The following is a 17,701-nucleotide window of genomic DNA, read 5'->3' as shown; positions in this document are numbered from 1 at the left end:
GATAAAATGGTAAGCGTTTTAAATCACAACGCGAAGCGTCGGTTAACAGCTCAAACTTCAACAGCACGATAAGATAGGAATACAGGCTGTTCGCTTCAAATGTAAAAAAAAAACGGCCAGGTTTCAACGCTTTGCGCTAGAATTGTAAAACTTGAAGGAGCCTTTAGCTGGTATAAACTCAAAAGATTTTCAGCGACTACGGAGCGCGGAGGTGTCGCATGATCATCAAAAAATACGAGTTAAGTATTTTATCAGAAAATCGACAAGTGCCATAAAAACGTGTATTTATTGTGACTCGAAGGGCTGGCCCTATTAAAGCATTTCGTCACGTAAGCCTTCCCTGGGAATGTCGTCTCTCAATGAACGTCTGTTAGAACGAGGTCGGTACAGTGCCGCGACACTGCGAAGCTTGTTGAGAAAAAGACTCACAAGGTCTCTTTCGAGCACGCACTAAGTAAGTAAGCTCCACGTAATGTCACATAATGCACGACTTCTACTAAGGAACGAAGATGACGTGGCAAACGCCTGATGTGACAATAAGAACGGGTGCCAAATGACCAATAAAACGTTATTACAGTGCAGGTGCTTAAGCGGAAAAGAAATGGACGTTTGTCATGGGCTATTTTGCAAAAAGAAAAATGCTATTGTATAAAAGGATTCCTTCCGAGAATAATCTATAGTTATCGCTTTTAATCACCCTCGCTAGTTTTGTATGAAATTAGCCCAAACACAAGTCGCAGTAACATCTCACTTCATTAGAATTCAAACATCGTCGAAATGCATGCTGGCCGTTCACTATTTTGTCATATCGTTGCAGATGACAGCCACGCAAGAGGAAAGATTCGACATTGCAGCAATTTATCACAGGACAAATATCTCTGAACTGGACCGTAATTACACAAACGTAAGGATTCCTACATATAGACGAGGTTTAAGCTTTGCCACTTCCATGTAAGGCAACACTATCAAGCCTTTAGGTACGTGTTGCACTCGACGGCCTGATTACGCAATTCTCCAGATATGAAACATGGTTCTTTAGACCCTTTTGCCCACACTGTTGTATTGGACTTATTGACAGCGGCAGTAACCATTTCAGAATTTCATCCTGAGGAGTCACCGCGGATGAAGGCGACGAAAGCATTGCTTAAATTAGACCTGCACCAGTGGTTACAGACCAAAAGTGCTATTGAAACTGTGGGGAGTGCGACATTTTGTGTGTCGGATCCCCAACTCCCTCTCTCCTCTCTAACCTTGAAACTCCCCCATAACTTTCTCCAATGTAGGGCAGCATGCCAGTTTTGTAGCGTTAGGTCACCGGCCGAGGTGGAGCAGTGTCGCATGGCAGTCCGAGAGCCGTGCTGCACATGCGCGAGGAGCAGTGACGTCGCACGGCGCATAGCTGGCGCACCGGAGCCGCCGCGCGCGCCTCGCTGGTCTGCGCATTCCAGAGAAGTGACGTTATAGCCGTGGCAGACGCACTAGCGCCGGCGCGCGTCCAGCTGTGCGCCTCCGTTGCGCAGTAGCCGTCTGACGCTGCGCCGGAGCCGCTTGATAGCACCTCTCATTATGCGCGCATGCGCAGACGTAACAGTGGGCCTATACATATAGCGGGGAGGAGGAGGAGGAGAAGAAAAACAGAAGGACAGGGAGATTAGCCAGTTGTCATACTGGCTTGCTGGCGTTTGCCGGTGTGGTATAGCCAGAGAGAAAGAGCGCGAATGCTGCTCAGCGGCGCAGAAAAGCGGAGAAGCTTGACAACCAGGAAAGCTAAGAATAATCAGCTGAATCTTAGCTAACGCTACGTATATCCTGGCATAGCCGAGATAAGTCAATGCAAATTTTTTTCTAGGCCACTTAATACCGCCTTTTCCTATCTCTCCTGTTCATTGACAACTGCACGTGTTTGCGGTTATGAATAGAGCAATTACCGATGTACTGACCGATCGAGAACTGCACGGTTCTGAGAGCAACATGACGTGGACATTATGCATGACGCATGAACATTCCTTTTAAATGGACATTGCTGTGAGTGAGTGTACTTTTATTTATAAGCTCGTGTCGCTAATTAATAAGTAAGGGAAGAGGAGTAGCCGGTGCCATGTATAGGCACCAACCTCTCCTTAAACACATAAAAAAATTGAAAGCGGTGTTTGCTGATATATTCGGCCCAGAGGCGACGAAGGACATACGAACACAATTTATGCAAGAAAAGATGTAGCTCACGTGCTGCTGTCAGCTCCGCAGGCTTGTTGACCACTGACAGCCGATAGGCGCCGCAAAGGTGACACTCCCCACACACAGGTGATTCTAGAAAGAAGACAATTTTTGTAGCGTTAGCTACACTTGCCTAGCCGGGGCCGATTTCGCGTGGATCCTCATCAGCCGTGCAGCGCATGCGCAAGGTTCAGTGATACCACACAGCTGGCTCACCGCTTTCCGTGCTCTCTCCGCCACCGCGATCTCACGCGCTCTCCGCCACCGCCGCGCGCGACTCGCCGCTGCTGGTCTGCGCATTCGAGAGGAGTGACGTCGTAGCCATGGCAGACACACTGGCGCCAGCGCGCGCGCAGCTATTCGCCTTCGCTGTGCAGTCGCCGTCTGAGACTCCGCTGGAGCCGCGTGATAGCGCCTCTGACTGGCGTTTGCAGGTGGGTAACGCCATGGAGAAGGAGAGCGCAAATACTGCTCGACGGCGCAGAAGAGGCGAGAAGCTTATCTCATCGGATCCAGAAGTAGTTGCCTGGCAATTAGCGGTTCAGCGTACGAAGAATGAACAGAAGAAGGCTAATAATCCTAGACAATCTGGAAAGCTAAGAAAAATCAGCTGAACCTTTGCTAACGCTACGCATATCCTGGCATAGCCGATCTAAGCCACTGCGAATTTTTTTACCTCGACCCTGGGAAGCCGCATAATAAACCACCCAATGGACCTGTCTTCAATGCCATTTTTTACGAAAAACCAAAGCAATGAGGTGCATCGTATTCGAGACGTGGCAAATGAGTCGACTGCCTATTATGTGGTTTGAAGAAGTGAATACAGTTGAAAGTAATGTTTTTAGCGTTTCATATAATTCGCACTTCTTGCTTTATTAATTTTTAAATTATTGATGGCATTGATTTCTTTTAATAGCGTATCCCGATTGTAACGTAAGACCCACAAAGAAAAAACTACGGCTAATATAGTGTTGCGCCAGAAGTAAATAAATAAATAAATGACAATGCAGGAGAATATTCACATGTTCCTTTCTTTTTCAGATTTCTCTGCTTACGTTGCTTAACAAGGAGTTCTCCATAGCGAACATCACGCTGTATGAAAACGAAACAGTGGAAATATATGCTCTGAGCTACTACGAAAAGCTTAACGAATATCTGCCGACAGTTGTTCCGTAAGTGAACGCGCAATGTCACAATAGCTTCTGTAACGCTGTGACAAATCTTCCCTTCGTGTGACGTTTGTACAAACAGTTCAGTGCAATGCAGCCATGAACGAAAGGCTGGAAGTACGTATATTCACACACACACACACACACACACACACACACACACACACACACACACACACACACACACACACACACACACACACACACACACACACACACACACACACACACACACACACAAAATCAACAGTCATTTCACTCTGTGTAACTGGATGGCCACCGAACCTTGTAGCACAGAACACAGAGGTCACACAGAATTTTGATGAAAAGACATTGCCTTGAGCGGGATTCGGTGCCTGTCATCGAGACGAAAAGCTCACGCACGCACGCACACGCACGCGCACACATTGTCGCTCCGTGGTCATTACACTCCCGTGTCTCGTTCTTCTTTTCTCGAAGGCATATGTCTCTATGGATGTTTTAAATAGCACATAAATAGAATGTGCTACTTGACAGCTGCTGGTTTCATTTATTTCACTCTGCTCCAGTATGGACGACGTTTTAACGCGATGGTGTCAAAGAGCTCATTTCACATACATTCCAGGGTCAGCGTCGGCGTTGTTGTCGTTGTCATTGGTTGTGAGCGAAAAATCAGCGTTGTCCGTGAGCGAAAATCGGGAAACATGCAAATAAAATGAATAATAAAAATCTTCGGTTGGAGTGAGAATCTAACACACACCTGCGTGGAAAACCAGGTGTTCTACTCGAGAGCCACGCTATTGCCTGAAACTACTTCAAAAAAGAAAGAAAAACACTATATGAATGTCATGTAGTGGGAGGAGCTTTTTTAACGCATGTAACACTGCGTAGCAGAAGCGTCAAATCATGCCAGGTGTCAAAACATGCGAGTTGGGCAAGCAGTGGGTGTTTCAAAGGCCCACCCACTACAAAACTCTGAGAGATATTTAATCATACTCAGCAAAAGCGTGAACAAAGTAAGCAGCTGCTTAGGTTCGCGTAATGCCTTACGGACCCGCAGTGGGCCCTTCGCTGATTCGCAAAATGAAGAATTATGGCATCATGGGTTAATAGCACTTGCAGTAGGCATTCTTGAATAGTTTGAAACAGCCAATCTTACGCGCGCACTTGTTCGTTTCCTTACAGCACGGTTGGGGATGCACCAGAACCGAAGCTAGGCTAGCAGATGAGAAGGCGATGCGCAAGCGGCCCAATTACGCTATCGCGTTCTACTCTTGAAGGCGAAGCTCAAGCGTCCTCCAAGTTTTTTTTTTTTTGTTTATGAGTAGGCTTCACTGGAACACTCGACGCGGCAAAGCGAGCTTACAAGGACCAAGCTTACACCAAACTCATGTTTACTGAGTCATGATAAAAATACCATAAAAACAATGCGGCCTCCACGCAGTGTGGAAAGCAACACAAGCAAAATATTGATTCCAGAATGGCAGACGAGAACACGGTATAGTGAAATCATAAGCTGCCTAGGTGTTTACGGATTTGACACTTGATGATATTTAATAATATGGGGAAAGCGGATATCAATGGGAGGACGCTTACATGATACATTGGACACGGAAAGCTCGCACGCTGAATGTTCACGCATGGCTTGTCTATAAGCCAATATCCGAGGCAGATTGCGCCAAATAGATTTTACTTGGTGAAACATCTTTACGAATATATGATCTATGCTGCAGAATACACAGGAACGGAAGAAAGAGTATAGCATCAAAGCCCGCGCATCAGTGAAGTGTTACAGCAAGACGTCACAAGCGGAAAGGCACCGCTTTCTCCACAATATAAATTGAAACATGGGCCTTTTATCACAATGGGCGATTTCGCAGTGCCGCTTGCTTTACCAAAGATTTTATAGACTTGTCACGCTAGTCGAGATGGAAATGACATATTACATAGAATTCGTAAAATCTAGTTCGTAAAATCACTATTGACATTAATTATATGTCACACAACTTTGCCAGTTCATAGTCACAGGGCCTATAATGTTCGCTTCTTGGGCCATCGCTCCGTATTGTCCGGAAGCTCAATCCTAATTTTAAGAGATGTACAGCCCCGTCCACGTTGGTGTAGGCACTGCTGGGCGGCGTGGCACCTTGCGGCAGTTGCGGGGTCTGACGTGGTGTGCATAGGAACATGCGCGGCCTAATAGACATGCAGATCTGCGCTAATTTCTTAAAACCAGAAATTATGTTTGTAAGCGCCTTTGTTTTGCCGGCTGTGCGCATTGCCCGAGGTTATCACTTTCTCATTCGACCGCGCATCTCGGAACAGTCACAAAGCGCGCAGCATTTCTTCTAAAAAGAGTCGGGCGCGTGCTAGCTCGAACGCGTAATTCTTTGTCATCGAGTCGCCCCTGCGGCCGAGTGCAAACTGAGTTAACTAAGGCACCTTTCGACGTTGTCATTCGTGCATAGCGGGTTTGCTTGCCTATTAGGCCGCGCATCGCCCCGCAGATCAAGGCCGGCTGCTCGCGAGCTCTATACAGACGGGGACAGGGCTGCACATCGCCCACTTTGCTTCCTTTTTTTTCAGAGAAACATTGTACAACTACGCCGGAGCCCGCATCGTGCTCGGTTGGGCGTTTGACTTGTCGAGCACCTTCCGAAATGCGTCCTTCGAGCTTAGCAAAATCGCTTGGGGAGTTCGGACTCAAAAAGAAAGATCGTCACGGTGCGTATCTACCGTGAGCCGCGGGATGCAGCAAGTCATCGACCACATGTACGTGAAGGAGAAGTTCAGTGCCGACGCAAAAACAGAGGTAGGAAACAAACAACACGACCGAATTGAAATATCTTGTGGCATTTACAGCTTGCGCGGTTGCTATTGCTGATAAAAAAAAAGAGTGTGTTCTTGGAATCGCTTACGCTGACACGGCTATAACTTCCTCAGAAAGTCTAGCGCAGCTCTTGATACGACAGCTTGAATACCGAGCGATCTCATTGTTGACGTCACTAGTATTTTCGAGAGAGAAATGAAATGACTGCTTTCTTGGCGAAATCGTTGAAGTGCAAGTCAAAAATAACTCTCGAAGTCCGCACTTGGATGATGTGTATACACCATAGGTCGGCAAACTCACTCATGAGTCGACTCACTCAGAATCACTCAGACTCGGATCGAGCCGTGAGTCAGAGTCTGAGTGAGTCCGGGTGAGTAATATTTTGGTGAGCTTGAGTCAGAGTGAGTCCGGTTGAGTAAACTTTTAGTGAGTCTGAGTCCGAGTGAGTCCGGTAGAGGGAAATTTTCGTGAGCCTGAGTCCGAGTGAGCCCTAAGCTCAAAATATATTTCTTGAGTGAGTCTGAATGAGCTCCACACTTCTTTGCCGATCTACACAACTTCAGCGTTACTATCAGCCTTATGTCGGCTCACGTTTATACTCCGGCTGACTCACACATACTTCGAAGCATTAGGGTTCACACGCCAGCTAAATATTTATTAATCAGAGGCGTGAGTTACGTAGAAGGGGGAGGGGTGCAGGTTGACCTCCCCCCGCAAACACTTTCACAGGAAGTTCTTGATAACAATATCTCGTGTGAGTCCCCACTTTCAATAAAAATGTCCTTACTGGATTGCAGCCACTGATAATTCATATTTGAAGGTTCGAGATCCAAAGCCACCAAGTAGAGCACCAAATATGTGAGATATTGGTGATAAAGAGCATTGACCCGATGGTGAAAAAAATCCAATTATACGCTAACGGACTCGTGAGCCGACTCACTCAGAGTCACTCAGACTCAGATAGAGCCGTGAGTGTGAGCCTGAGTGAGTCCGAGTGAGTAATATTTTGGTAAGGCTGAGTCCGAGTGAGTCCAGCTGAGAAAAATTTCAGTGAGTCTGAGTCCGAGCAAGTCCAGCTGAGTAAAATTTTGGTGAGTCTGCGTCCGAGCGAGTTTAAGGGCAAAATATATTTCATGAGAGAGTCTGAGTGAGCTCCACATTTTTTGCCGACCTATAGTATACACACTAACTATTTTAAGCCCTTAACGGTGTAGATCAGTTGGCGACCAGAATGACACACTTGGGGTGCCGTAGCCTACACACTTCACAACTGGTGTTAATTTAGCACCCTAAACACGAAGCAAAATGTGCATGGGGTGTTAGGGTATATACCACTCCACGCTAACACCATTCTGCGTGGGTGTTGGAAAGGTGTACAGTCTTGATTTCGGTATTTGCTGTCTTTGATCGTTGAGCACAAATTTAGAACCAAAAGAAGTGATAAACACTTTTCGATTGATACCTTATAAGGCGATGTTGGTGCACAAATAAGGCGCCGGGTACTTCTTTAGATGTGTGCACTACGGCTGAGGTAGACTATAAGAAGTACAGTGAACCCCTTTAGATGGCCCTGCCGTCGCGAGCTTAAAAGTGAGTGGGGCGGTACACGCATTGGTACTGCTACGGCCAGGGCTGGGCAAAGATACTTTGAAATTGTATCGCGATACGATACAAGATACTCAGGCAAGAAGTATTGGAGATACAGATACAAGATACTGCCGCAATAATTGTATCCGATACGATACTTGGCAATTGTATCTTAAGATACTTCGATACATTCTCTAATTTGTTATTATAGATCTATATAATGTAGCAGCGAACGCCTATGCACGAAAATGTCTTCTTGAAAATTTCCCAACTGTGACCTATTTTGTTTGACTTTAATGAAATGTCTGTTAATATCTAAAAGTTTTGCCCTTCTTGCTCAAAGTGCATTAGTTTCCTTCCAAAACAATTTATTGCGATTTGCTTTAGCTTCTTCACAGGACAACTCTATACAGTTCGCTGACAGCGGTTCTTGCTTGTCATTTTTGCAATTAATGGCAGTCGCTACTCAACTTGTCGACCAGCTCGCGGGTTGCCATATAATCACAATAACTTCTATAAGAAGCCTTCGCACGATGGCGCAAATGCCGGTGTGGACTTTTGCCTTGTCCGTAAAAGACAGTTTGCACAATACCGTGTATCCGGACAGGTGTACAGCAGCAAAAACGCTGGTAGCGACTTTTTTTTTTTTTTTGGGGGGGGGGGCGCATTGTATGCTAGGGGTTTGAGACCTTTCGCTAGAGGCCCCGCCCGCACACATGACCATCTTCGTCCCATTTGTTTTTATTTTCTAGATAAGTATGTTCGTGAGCTACTCAGACATGACAGGTCTCAAGCTTTCCTTTCGTGAGGAACATGTGGCAACGATGTGCTGAAACATAACCGCGGAACAAAAACTATATTTCAGAATCCGCGTCCAGAATTCAGTCGTTGTGCACATCGGTGTCGATGTTTCTCTAATCCTGACTCCAAATTCCCTTCAGAAATTACCTATATGCGAGACCTGGGAAAGGCTTCCTTTCGAATGGCAACGTCATTTTGTTGAAACTATCTCCCACCATCTTGACTGTCCCGGCGCTTCGAACTAAATTTCGCGACTGTGGCCCGCTGGCTGTAAGCTGAGATTGAGACCCCTGGTGTATACGTAGATGACGTAAAAGAGCAATCAATTCTCATATTCTACTTATCTGCTGACGTGAAGGGTTCTTTGTTGATATCCCCACTAACGTGTAATCTTTTAGCAATTTTTCTTCAACGAGAAAACATGTGCAACGCAGAGACGTCTCAGACGTATTGTATAGTTGCACAAAGCGTCGGAGGACACCGCCGTTATTCGCGCTATTGCCGCTTATAGATCCCATTAGGTGGCGATTAGTAATACGAAAAATATTTAAGAAGGCCTAAAATCGGAAAGCTAATATAAGTAAAACAGAGAGGTGGTTCTGTATCAAACATTCACATTGAATGAGTACAGAAACACAATACAGACGGTGCTCTTAATAGCAATGAGCATGAAGTATCGTCAACTTACCTATTGAGACAATAGAAAATTCAGTGCCTATGGAAAATTGCCTGAAGCGGCTCGTTGGGAGTCCCCTTCCTAGCATCTTTAAGATGGCTCCTAATGATTTCCATTATTATAATGCAAACTCAATTTCGCTATTTTCCTAAGCGATAAGCAGAATGCTTTGCACTGTAACTCAAGGGACGCCTACATAATTATATATTTGTTTTCAAAATCGCCTCGGAAACGTGTAAATGGATAAACAGTAGTAGAAATATAAAGCAGACAGTTAGAAGAATAAAGCAGTGACCTTATTTTGGGAATGCGTTACAAAAGACATACTGCAGTTACCAGACCAGAAAAGCAGTACGGAGACCTAGGTAATGTATTGGTTGCAAAATGACAGTAATAAAGCACTTGTCAAGTAATGATTTGATAAATTCTTTGAATAAATGTAGCAGGAAGTGAAAAATGCGGTACGCCAAGATATTTTCTGTTGGGTAAACGCCTGATCTATTAGATCTAGCATCAGTACTAGCGGTGCTATAGTTGTTTGCATATCTTATTTACATATAAGTTAATTCATTGCATGTAAGTCAATCTTTACATCCACGAGATCCTTTAAATCGCTGATATGTAAAATCCACGAGACACAAAGAGACCCCATTCTTGCACGCATCACATTTCGTTACGGAGCACGACGCAAGAGAATCTTCAATAACGACACCGTAGCAACATCAGAATTTGCGCGATAGAATCTGCACGCAGTGGAGTACGCGGCGCAGGACATTGGCTAAGAGCAAATGTCGCGGCACTGGCGCAACTAAAAAGAAAAGTAATCGACAAAACAAAAAGTACGTGGGCTGGGCGTAGACGTCCGCGTGCTTGTCTTCCTCATCTTCTGCCCTCACTGGAGGACTCTGCCTGAAAAATAAAATTGCGTTACAGCCCTTAGACTTGTTCAGATGGCTTAGTGGCACCAGTACCAGTTTGAGAAGCGGAGCTTGGCCAGCGATTCTTGTTTCGCACGGTTGTGTGGCGATAGAAGTATCTTGTATCTTAAGATACACGATACATTATCGAATGTATCGGAAATACAGATACAGATACTCATCTTTCCAGACGTATCGCGATACAGATACAAGATACCCATAGAGTATCTAAGATAGTATCTAAGATACATGTATCTTCGATACTGCCCAGCACTGGCTACGGCCTTTGTTACGAAGACTACCAGATTTAGTGCTTTTTTACACTTATAAACGCCTCACAGCAGGATGGCCGTGCTGTTATAAAATGTTCATGTAAATTATTTTCAGAAATCCCACTTCGCAATTATGTTTGCACTTGACTAGCACGAGAACCAACTTTCTAAAAAATATTCTAACTGGCGCTTTCTAATAAATATTGAAACTTCCTCCGTTTAGGTGGAACAGTATGTCGGGAATTTAACCGAAGCATTTCAAAAAGAGCTTGAAAATAGCACATGGATGGACAACAGCACAAGAAAATCCGCGCTTGAGAAGGTAAGAATGAAATAAGCTTTAAAACATCTTGATTGAAAATTAATTAAACCAGTCTTATGGATATCATGTAAAAGCATGCGCTTTAGTAAACCGTAAGTTGTTCGTGTTTTAATTGTCCATCATTGCACGTGTGTCCGTACGTCTACACAAGAGGACACATATGCTTCTATCGACATGCATGGTAAATTAGTTTATCTAAAGCGTTTTCTTAAACTAGCCCCTTTGAGGGTCTTTAAATCATAGAACTCAACAGTATAATTCTTGCTTTTCAGTTGAAGAAAATGGGTTTGAAAATAGGATACCCGGATTACATTATGAACATGACTTTTCTTGAAGAACAATACAAATACGTGAGTAAACAAAAGAAATGGAATTTTTTCCGATGGGCTCGTTTATATGTTAAACAGAGCCAGATGAATCCAACAGCGAATTAGGTGAGGGAAAGCATAGAAGACGTCAATTGTTATCTGACTGTATCGTATTGATTATGACGAAAAAGTGGACGAGAAATCAACCTTTCCGTCCGTGGGATCTGAACCCACAACCTCATATATTCGAAGGTTGTAGGTTCAGATCCCACCGACGGAAAGAGTGATTTACTTCAATTTACATCATAATTAGTACACTACAGTAAAATGCAATAATTAGTGTCCCCTGTGCATTCCCTGGCCATACTGTTCGACTGATTTGGCTGTGTCTAAATACGTGAGCAATATTTTTATACATTCCGGATCCCCGTTAGGCAGCATTAATGTGAACGTTGGTTTTCGGGTAACAGAAATACTGATAGAATGGTTGTAAAACCTTGATTAGGAAAGTAAGTATGAACTAGTGAGCATAACAACCGAAAACTACGTAAGGAAAGCACACATTTTTTCATGGTTTAAACATACAGTATAAATGTAAGTTACCAAGAACGTTAAAACGAAAGAGGGGGAATGATTGAGAGCTTGTTCATTTTGTTATACCAAACCTAATGAAGCCATTAGACAATGAAGCTAAGGCACGTATAGGGGACATTACTTGTATGTTGTAGCTGTACTATAACAATTATGACACAAATTAAAAGGAATTAAAGTGGACGATAAATCCACTATATTAAAAATTAAACCATTACGAAAAATCCACTCTGAAAAAATTCACCGATTATGGTACCGCCTAATGCGAATTCTGAGAGCAGCTGTTTAGGTGCTTCGATTTTGCGATTAGTTGAGGGGCGACTGCCTCGCTAACTGAGAGCCCGCAGAAGGCAGCGAGTGGGCGCATTCCAAAACAGCCACCGCAGACAGGCCTCCGTTCATGCAGCGCTTTATTTCCATATATGGTATCGGTGGAAGCCCTCGCCACATACCTTAGTTATGACGTCATCGGCGACCGCGCGACGTCGCGCACTACTATGGCGCCGCGGGTGTCCGCCGCGGAACCTGTCGCCTCACCACCGCCGTTCCCTCCTCCTCACGCTCTCCTCGCTATCGCCGTCTTTCATCCTTCGCTGCGTTCCCGCGTTCACCCTCTTTCGTCCTCGTTCCCTCTGCCGGTTACAACGACGCCTGCGCCTCCGCAGGAACGGGCGCCTAAGAGCTGCGCTCTAAAACTTGTTTATTATGGGTGAACTTGTGCCCGGAAAACTAGATGCAAAATCTAAAAATCCGCTAGAACGTTCCACACACAAAGTGTCCCTTCGACCCAACGCACATCTTCTCCAAATCCTCGCTCGTCAACCAACTTTCCTGGGCCCGTGCGCGAGAGGCACGCTTTGCGCTGTCACAAGAAGCGCGAGCAGGTACGAGGCATCGCAGACGCTAACACAGCGGCTCGCTGCACTCCGCGTTCTCTCTTTTTCGTCCTCGGTCGCTCTATCGATTAAGCCCACGACGGCAACGCCGCACAACGCAGAAACGGGCCCCTAAGAGCTACACTCTAAAACGTTTGAGCAGTGCTTGAAAGCACGAAAGAAACGTAGAGGTATTTCGGCTCATACACCGCCAATCAGGATTATAAAAATTATCCCGGATTTAAAATTGAACATATAAGCTCCACCAGGGCATGCATTAATTGTTCTACACAGCTAACGGGTTAAGCAAGAGACTGCATACAGAAGTGTGGCAAGACCCCGAACACACTACAAATAGGTCGGTGATAGGCACCGTCCAAAAGATCTGTTACAACCAATTAATTTAGTGACGTACAGCTAATACGTTCTCTTATTTCCATTTCCTAAAGGGGCACTAAAGTGAAACAATTACTTTATACTGATAAATTATGCTACTAAAACTCTAGGGTCGTTAATTTGACCACCATAGGTTTAATAATAGATGAGAAAGTCAATGTCAAAAGGTTCGCTTTTCAATTTCGCGCCGAAATCTCCGTTGGTGACTTTCCAGATTTCAAAGTGGTTTTTCGTAATTTGGCCACAGTGGCTCAATGAAATTTCCTGAAACTTGGTATGTTAACTGCCTGGCTTCCTCAGAAGACTATGTACCTCGTTTCTACCCACTAAGAACTACGTAGTACCTAGTAGACGCCGTCCAAAATATATAACGTCACAGCTAGTGGTGCGACAACTTGGAAAGGGCATCGGCACGCGTTTTTTTTTTATTTATTAATATGAGAAAAATCGTTTTTCTCTTTAGTGTCCCCTAAAGGCAGTTGCTGCACCGACCTATCCTTGCATCGCACATTTCAGGACGAAAACTTGAACATCCTGGCAAATTTCACATGAGATCTTTATGCAGGGTTCAGAAAAAACATAATATTTTAGCTAAAAGTGACGGACCCTTATTTCTGAATAAGCCTACGGCGTTTATTATAAGCCGAACAAAAACACCTGTCTTAGAGCTGATTTCAGCTGGCATGGCTCCTTTACGGAAACAAAGGGTAAGCTCATTCTGGTTTTGTAGCCGGAGAGTGCACCGAATTTTTAGGTCGCTACCGAGTGTGCTTTCTTGATTGGGTAAAAAAAAGCGCACAAGCATGGCGCTTGCCGTAATGTACTCAGGATGTAAGCAGTGTTTTGTTTCACCAAAAAGAAATTCTCACGATCGTATGGCGCGATGGCTATGGCTCAAGGTGAAACAGTGAGTTGCACTTTAACGCTGGTAATGATATAAACTCATAGTTTCGCCTCAAGGGCGAAGCAATGAATGCGATAGCAAGAAATTGGAATAACAAGAAATCGGTCACTAAAGTAAAACTTAATTTGGATCTAGTTGGTACATATTCTTGAGGCTGAAATTACAGCAAGAACGCACTCTTTGTCCTTCTCATTTCGTCTTTAGTTCTTTGTCCCTACACCCATCTGAATATGATTTCATGTCTTCGCGTATCTAATACACAATCATCCTTGTTACGCATTTTGGTTTGGAGCTATTGTTGTGAGCGCATGTGCGGTAAGGTTGCCTTGGGCTTATATATGCATTGGCGTATGAAACAATAAAGCAGTTGTTAGTCAGCGCTTGCGTCGTACGTTTCTTTTCTTCGTGGGTGTCTTGTGCGTTTGCCTTCGCATTTTAGCCTCAGGATTCCGGTCACGGTTTAATATACATAGCGTGATTCTGGTTCAGCCGTCTCTCTTTTTTTTCCTCTCCTGTGGCATAAGCCTACAAGAGCCAAAGCGTTCCTACTAGCTCGCGCCACCACGAGCCACGGGACGCTCTTCTTTCTCGCTGGCCGACTGCCCGACGAGTGGCGCAGCGCTACAACCCCGAAATGGAAAACTAGCAAGGGTCGCCAGCGGTACGACGGAAACGCAGCGCGGGCAACGATGCAACATGGCCAGCGTCTCGCATAATTTTAATTTCGCCACACGTGGCGTCCTGTGCGTTTCACCTAACGCCGCGTGTGTTTGTATTCTGCCGTTAGTATCCTGGAGAACGAATGACGCGTGGCGTAACTGTCTAAGGCAGCGCGCTGAGAAGCGATGGGTCATAGGTTCAAATCCTTCAAGCTTCAGAATTTTTTTCTTGAATTATTTTGATTTGTGGCTTTGATGTATATTTACATACATATACATATCCGAGACATGACGGCGACGGCAAACATTAACTGAGAGTGTCCATATAATTGCAATAAAAATATAGTCATTGTATATGCCTTACAGCGAACACGTTCAAACATAACTCGAACATGAAGTATATTCTATTGAGAGCAACGTAAGGATTGTTCGTCCGGCTGAAGGCGCGAAGTACATGCTCTTTTTTTACAAATGAAATGACTGGTTGTCAGAATGATTTACCGGTATTTCGGTATTCAGATTACACGCCAATTAACCCTTCATTTCTACAGGTACCCGAATTTAACATCTCCGATCACTTCACAAATATGTATCGATACCTCTATAAGAACAACGATATCTTATGGCATGAGAAACTGCGCCTTGCTTACGACCCGAAGAGGTGAGAACTTTAAACACTTAAAGGCGTGCTCCTGGCATCTTTCTTGCAGTTTCCTCTTCTGTTTAATATCAACTGCCCACATTATACAAAAACACATCATATAGGGAGTAATTCGAAGATATAAAAAGCGATAAATTCAGCCAGTTAATTTGTAAAAAAAACGGACGCAGAAATATAGAGATGAGCATAGCCGTTGTGAACAAAGTTTAGTTGCTTTAAGAAACAGTCATTTAATTTGGAGACGTAACGGAGATTCATACTGAGCAGCATAAATGAAATGATAGCTTCAACTCGCACTCGTACCACGGTTTAAGAAGTCCTATTGACTTGAAGTCGACCGGACTTCACGAGCGTCTGTGAACTATCAGCGCGAGTTCGTGTTGTGTGTGTTCACACCAACTACTCATTTTTTTTCTTTTTCTCTCGTTCTTTCTAAGCTATCTTATATTCCCTCTCCCCCCGTGTAGGGTAGCCAACTGAGCCATAGATTGGTTAACCTCCGTGCCTTTTCCTTTCATTTCTCTCTCTCTCTCTCTTTCACTCACATATGTTGTAGCCTTTATCAAATTATGTACGAAATTCCAGCACGCTGCGTGCATCTTACAAAAGATTCTCCACTTTTCGCACAACAACAAACCTAACCATATTATCTCCAGACCCACTTGGTTTTCATCTTGCTCCCTTGCGAAAGATGAAAATCCGCATTTTCTAAAAGAAAACTGTGAGTTTACTGTTTATATACTAGACGAAATGTTCTCTGATCCTGCCGGCGAAGTGGAGGCAGGGGCCTGGAGAGCGGAGGCCGTTGGCGTCCAATGGTTGGTTGGTTGGTTCCTCAGCTTCCAGTTGTCTTAGTCACCGTCCTCCTTTGTTTGACTTCAACGAGAGTTTCCATTATCATAATCAACAACAACATCAACATAATCCGATGTAAATTAATTTCGCTTCTTTTTTTCGTTCGTAATACAGTTGGCTTGTTCCCGTCACCGCGGTGGACGCCTTCTACAATCCGAGCGCAAACGAGATGTGTAAGTGTAACAGCTGTTTTTTTTTCTTAGTAGCCACAGCTTGTCACTTTCTTCTGGCAACAGACGTCAGAGGACAAACTACTGCATCACCCGCTCATCTTATGGTGTACTCATCTTATGTGTGTCTTTCCTTCTTGTGGTCTTTGTCGATACCTGGCAGCGTGTTATAAGACTGTGGGAATTAGCTCCTAAGAAGCCTCTTTCAAAAGAGGAAAGAGGTGAATTGATGGCTGTGACTTGCGTTTATTAACCTTTACTGTAGCAATTACAGTAAATAAAAAAAAGGTACTTAACCCTAATTGTTCATAGCCCGAGCTGTCGCAAGCACAAATAATAGTTCTTACAGAAGTTAATTAGCTGGTCCTACAAATTTCCACCCGATGAAGTCAAAGGAAACTTTCCCGATTTTTTTTTCCGCAGTGTATCCTTCAGCAATCCTACAGGGGCTTTTCTATCAACACGGCCTTCCAAGGTGAGAGGCATTCCCTTTTGCTAGTGCCTAACATTGTAAAGTACTTTACACGGTGACTTGCGTCTTTCTAGTCTCTTAACAAGCCCCTTAATAATGGCAACTTGTGGCGCAATAACTTTCCTCAGAAACTGTAGCTTTCAGCTATACAATAGTCTTTTCAAGTGAGATGTCCGCGCACCAGGGTATCCGCACGTCAAAAGCTTTATTGCAAAAGCTAGCAGAATTATAACCACCAAATTTCAAGATATTTTAATTTTCTGGTCAATGCGTAAACAATGTGCCTGTTTCTCAATTAGTTAAGTGAACAGGAAGCGCGGGAACAGACAAAGGACGACGAAGAACTACACAACGCGGAGTTCTTCGTAGTCCTTCATAATATTCCCGCGCTCCCAATTCACTGAACAAATATTTGCCAACCAGCCCCCCTAGCGATTCTCTTACAATGTTTCTCAGTTCCTTTACAGTTCTCCATATTAGACAATTGAGATTTGTTTCCTCTTGCCGCTATTTGTAAAGGTGCTCGTTAAACCTTCGAAATTTTTTTATCTCTTTTATTCAGCTGACCATACTTTTAAGCAATCCTGGCCAGTACTTGCGCTATAGTAAGCTTCTGCACATTCGATATTTTTTTCTGAACTTCACTAAAGATGCTGATCATAATTCGGCACAAAATGTGGAGCTCTCTCAGACTCGCTCATGAAACATATCTTGCCCTCAGGGGTCACTCAGACTCAAACGCACCAAAATATAATTCACTCGGACTCACTCAGACTCACTCCGACGCACGGCTCGATCTGAGTCTGAGTGAGTCGACTCAAGAGTTCTTTAGCGTGTAATTAGCTTTTTCTACCACAGTGTCAATGCTCTTTCGACACCAATATCTCGCACAATCGGTGCTCTACCTGACGCCTTGTGATCTCGTGCCTTCAAATACGGGTTATCAGCGTTTGCAAATCAGTTACAACATTTTTATTGAAAGATATGACTCACACGAGATATTTTTATGAACAAATTCCCATGAAGAGTATGGGGGTGGCAGG

At 44.3% G+C, this 17,701-nt stretch overlaps 1 protein-coding gene across 1 annotated transcript in view; it reads left to right on the top strand.

Annotated features, from left to right (window-relative positions):
• Positions 1 to 17,701, top strand: part of LOC119404443 (neprilysin-1) — a 205,373-nt gene that overhangs the window by 145,982 nt on the left and 41,690 nt on the right. The window contains exons 12-14 of the mRNA XM_049419331.1: positions 15,052 to 15,161; positions 16,131 to 16,189; positions 16,610 to 16,661. Coding sequence (XP_049275288.1) covers positions 15,052 to 15,161; positions 16,131 to 16,189; positions 16,610 to 16,661 — 221 coding nt within the window. The remainder of the gene's footprint in view (positions 1 to 15,051; positions 15,162 to 16,130; positions 16,190 to 16,609; positions 16,662 to 17,701) is intronic.

Source organism: Rhipicephalus sanguineus, chromosome 9, assembly GCF_013339695.2.
Source record: "Rhipicephalus sanguineus isolate Rsan-2018 chromosome 9, BIME_Rsan_1.4, whole genome shotgun sequence".
NCBI lineage: Eukaryota > Metazoa > Arthropoda > Arachnida > Ixodida > Ixodidae > Rhipicephalus > Rhipicephalus sanguineus.
Note: the sequence above shows the minus strand (reverse complement) of the source record. Positions and strands in the feature narration are given on the sequence as shown.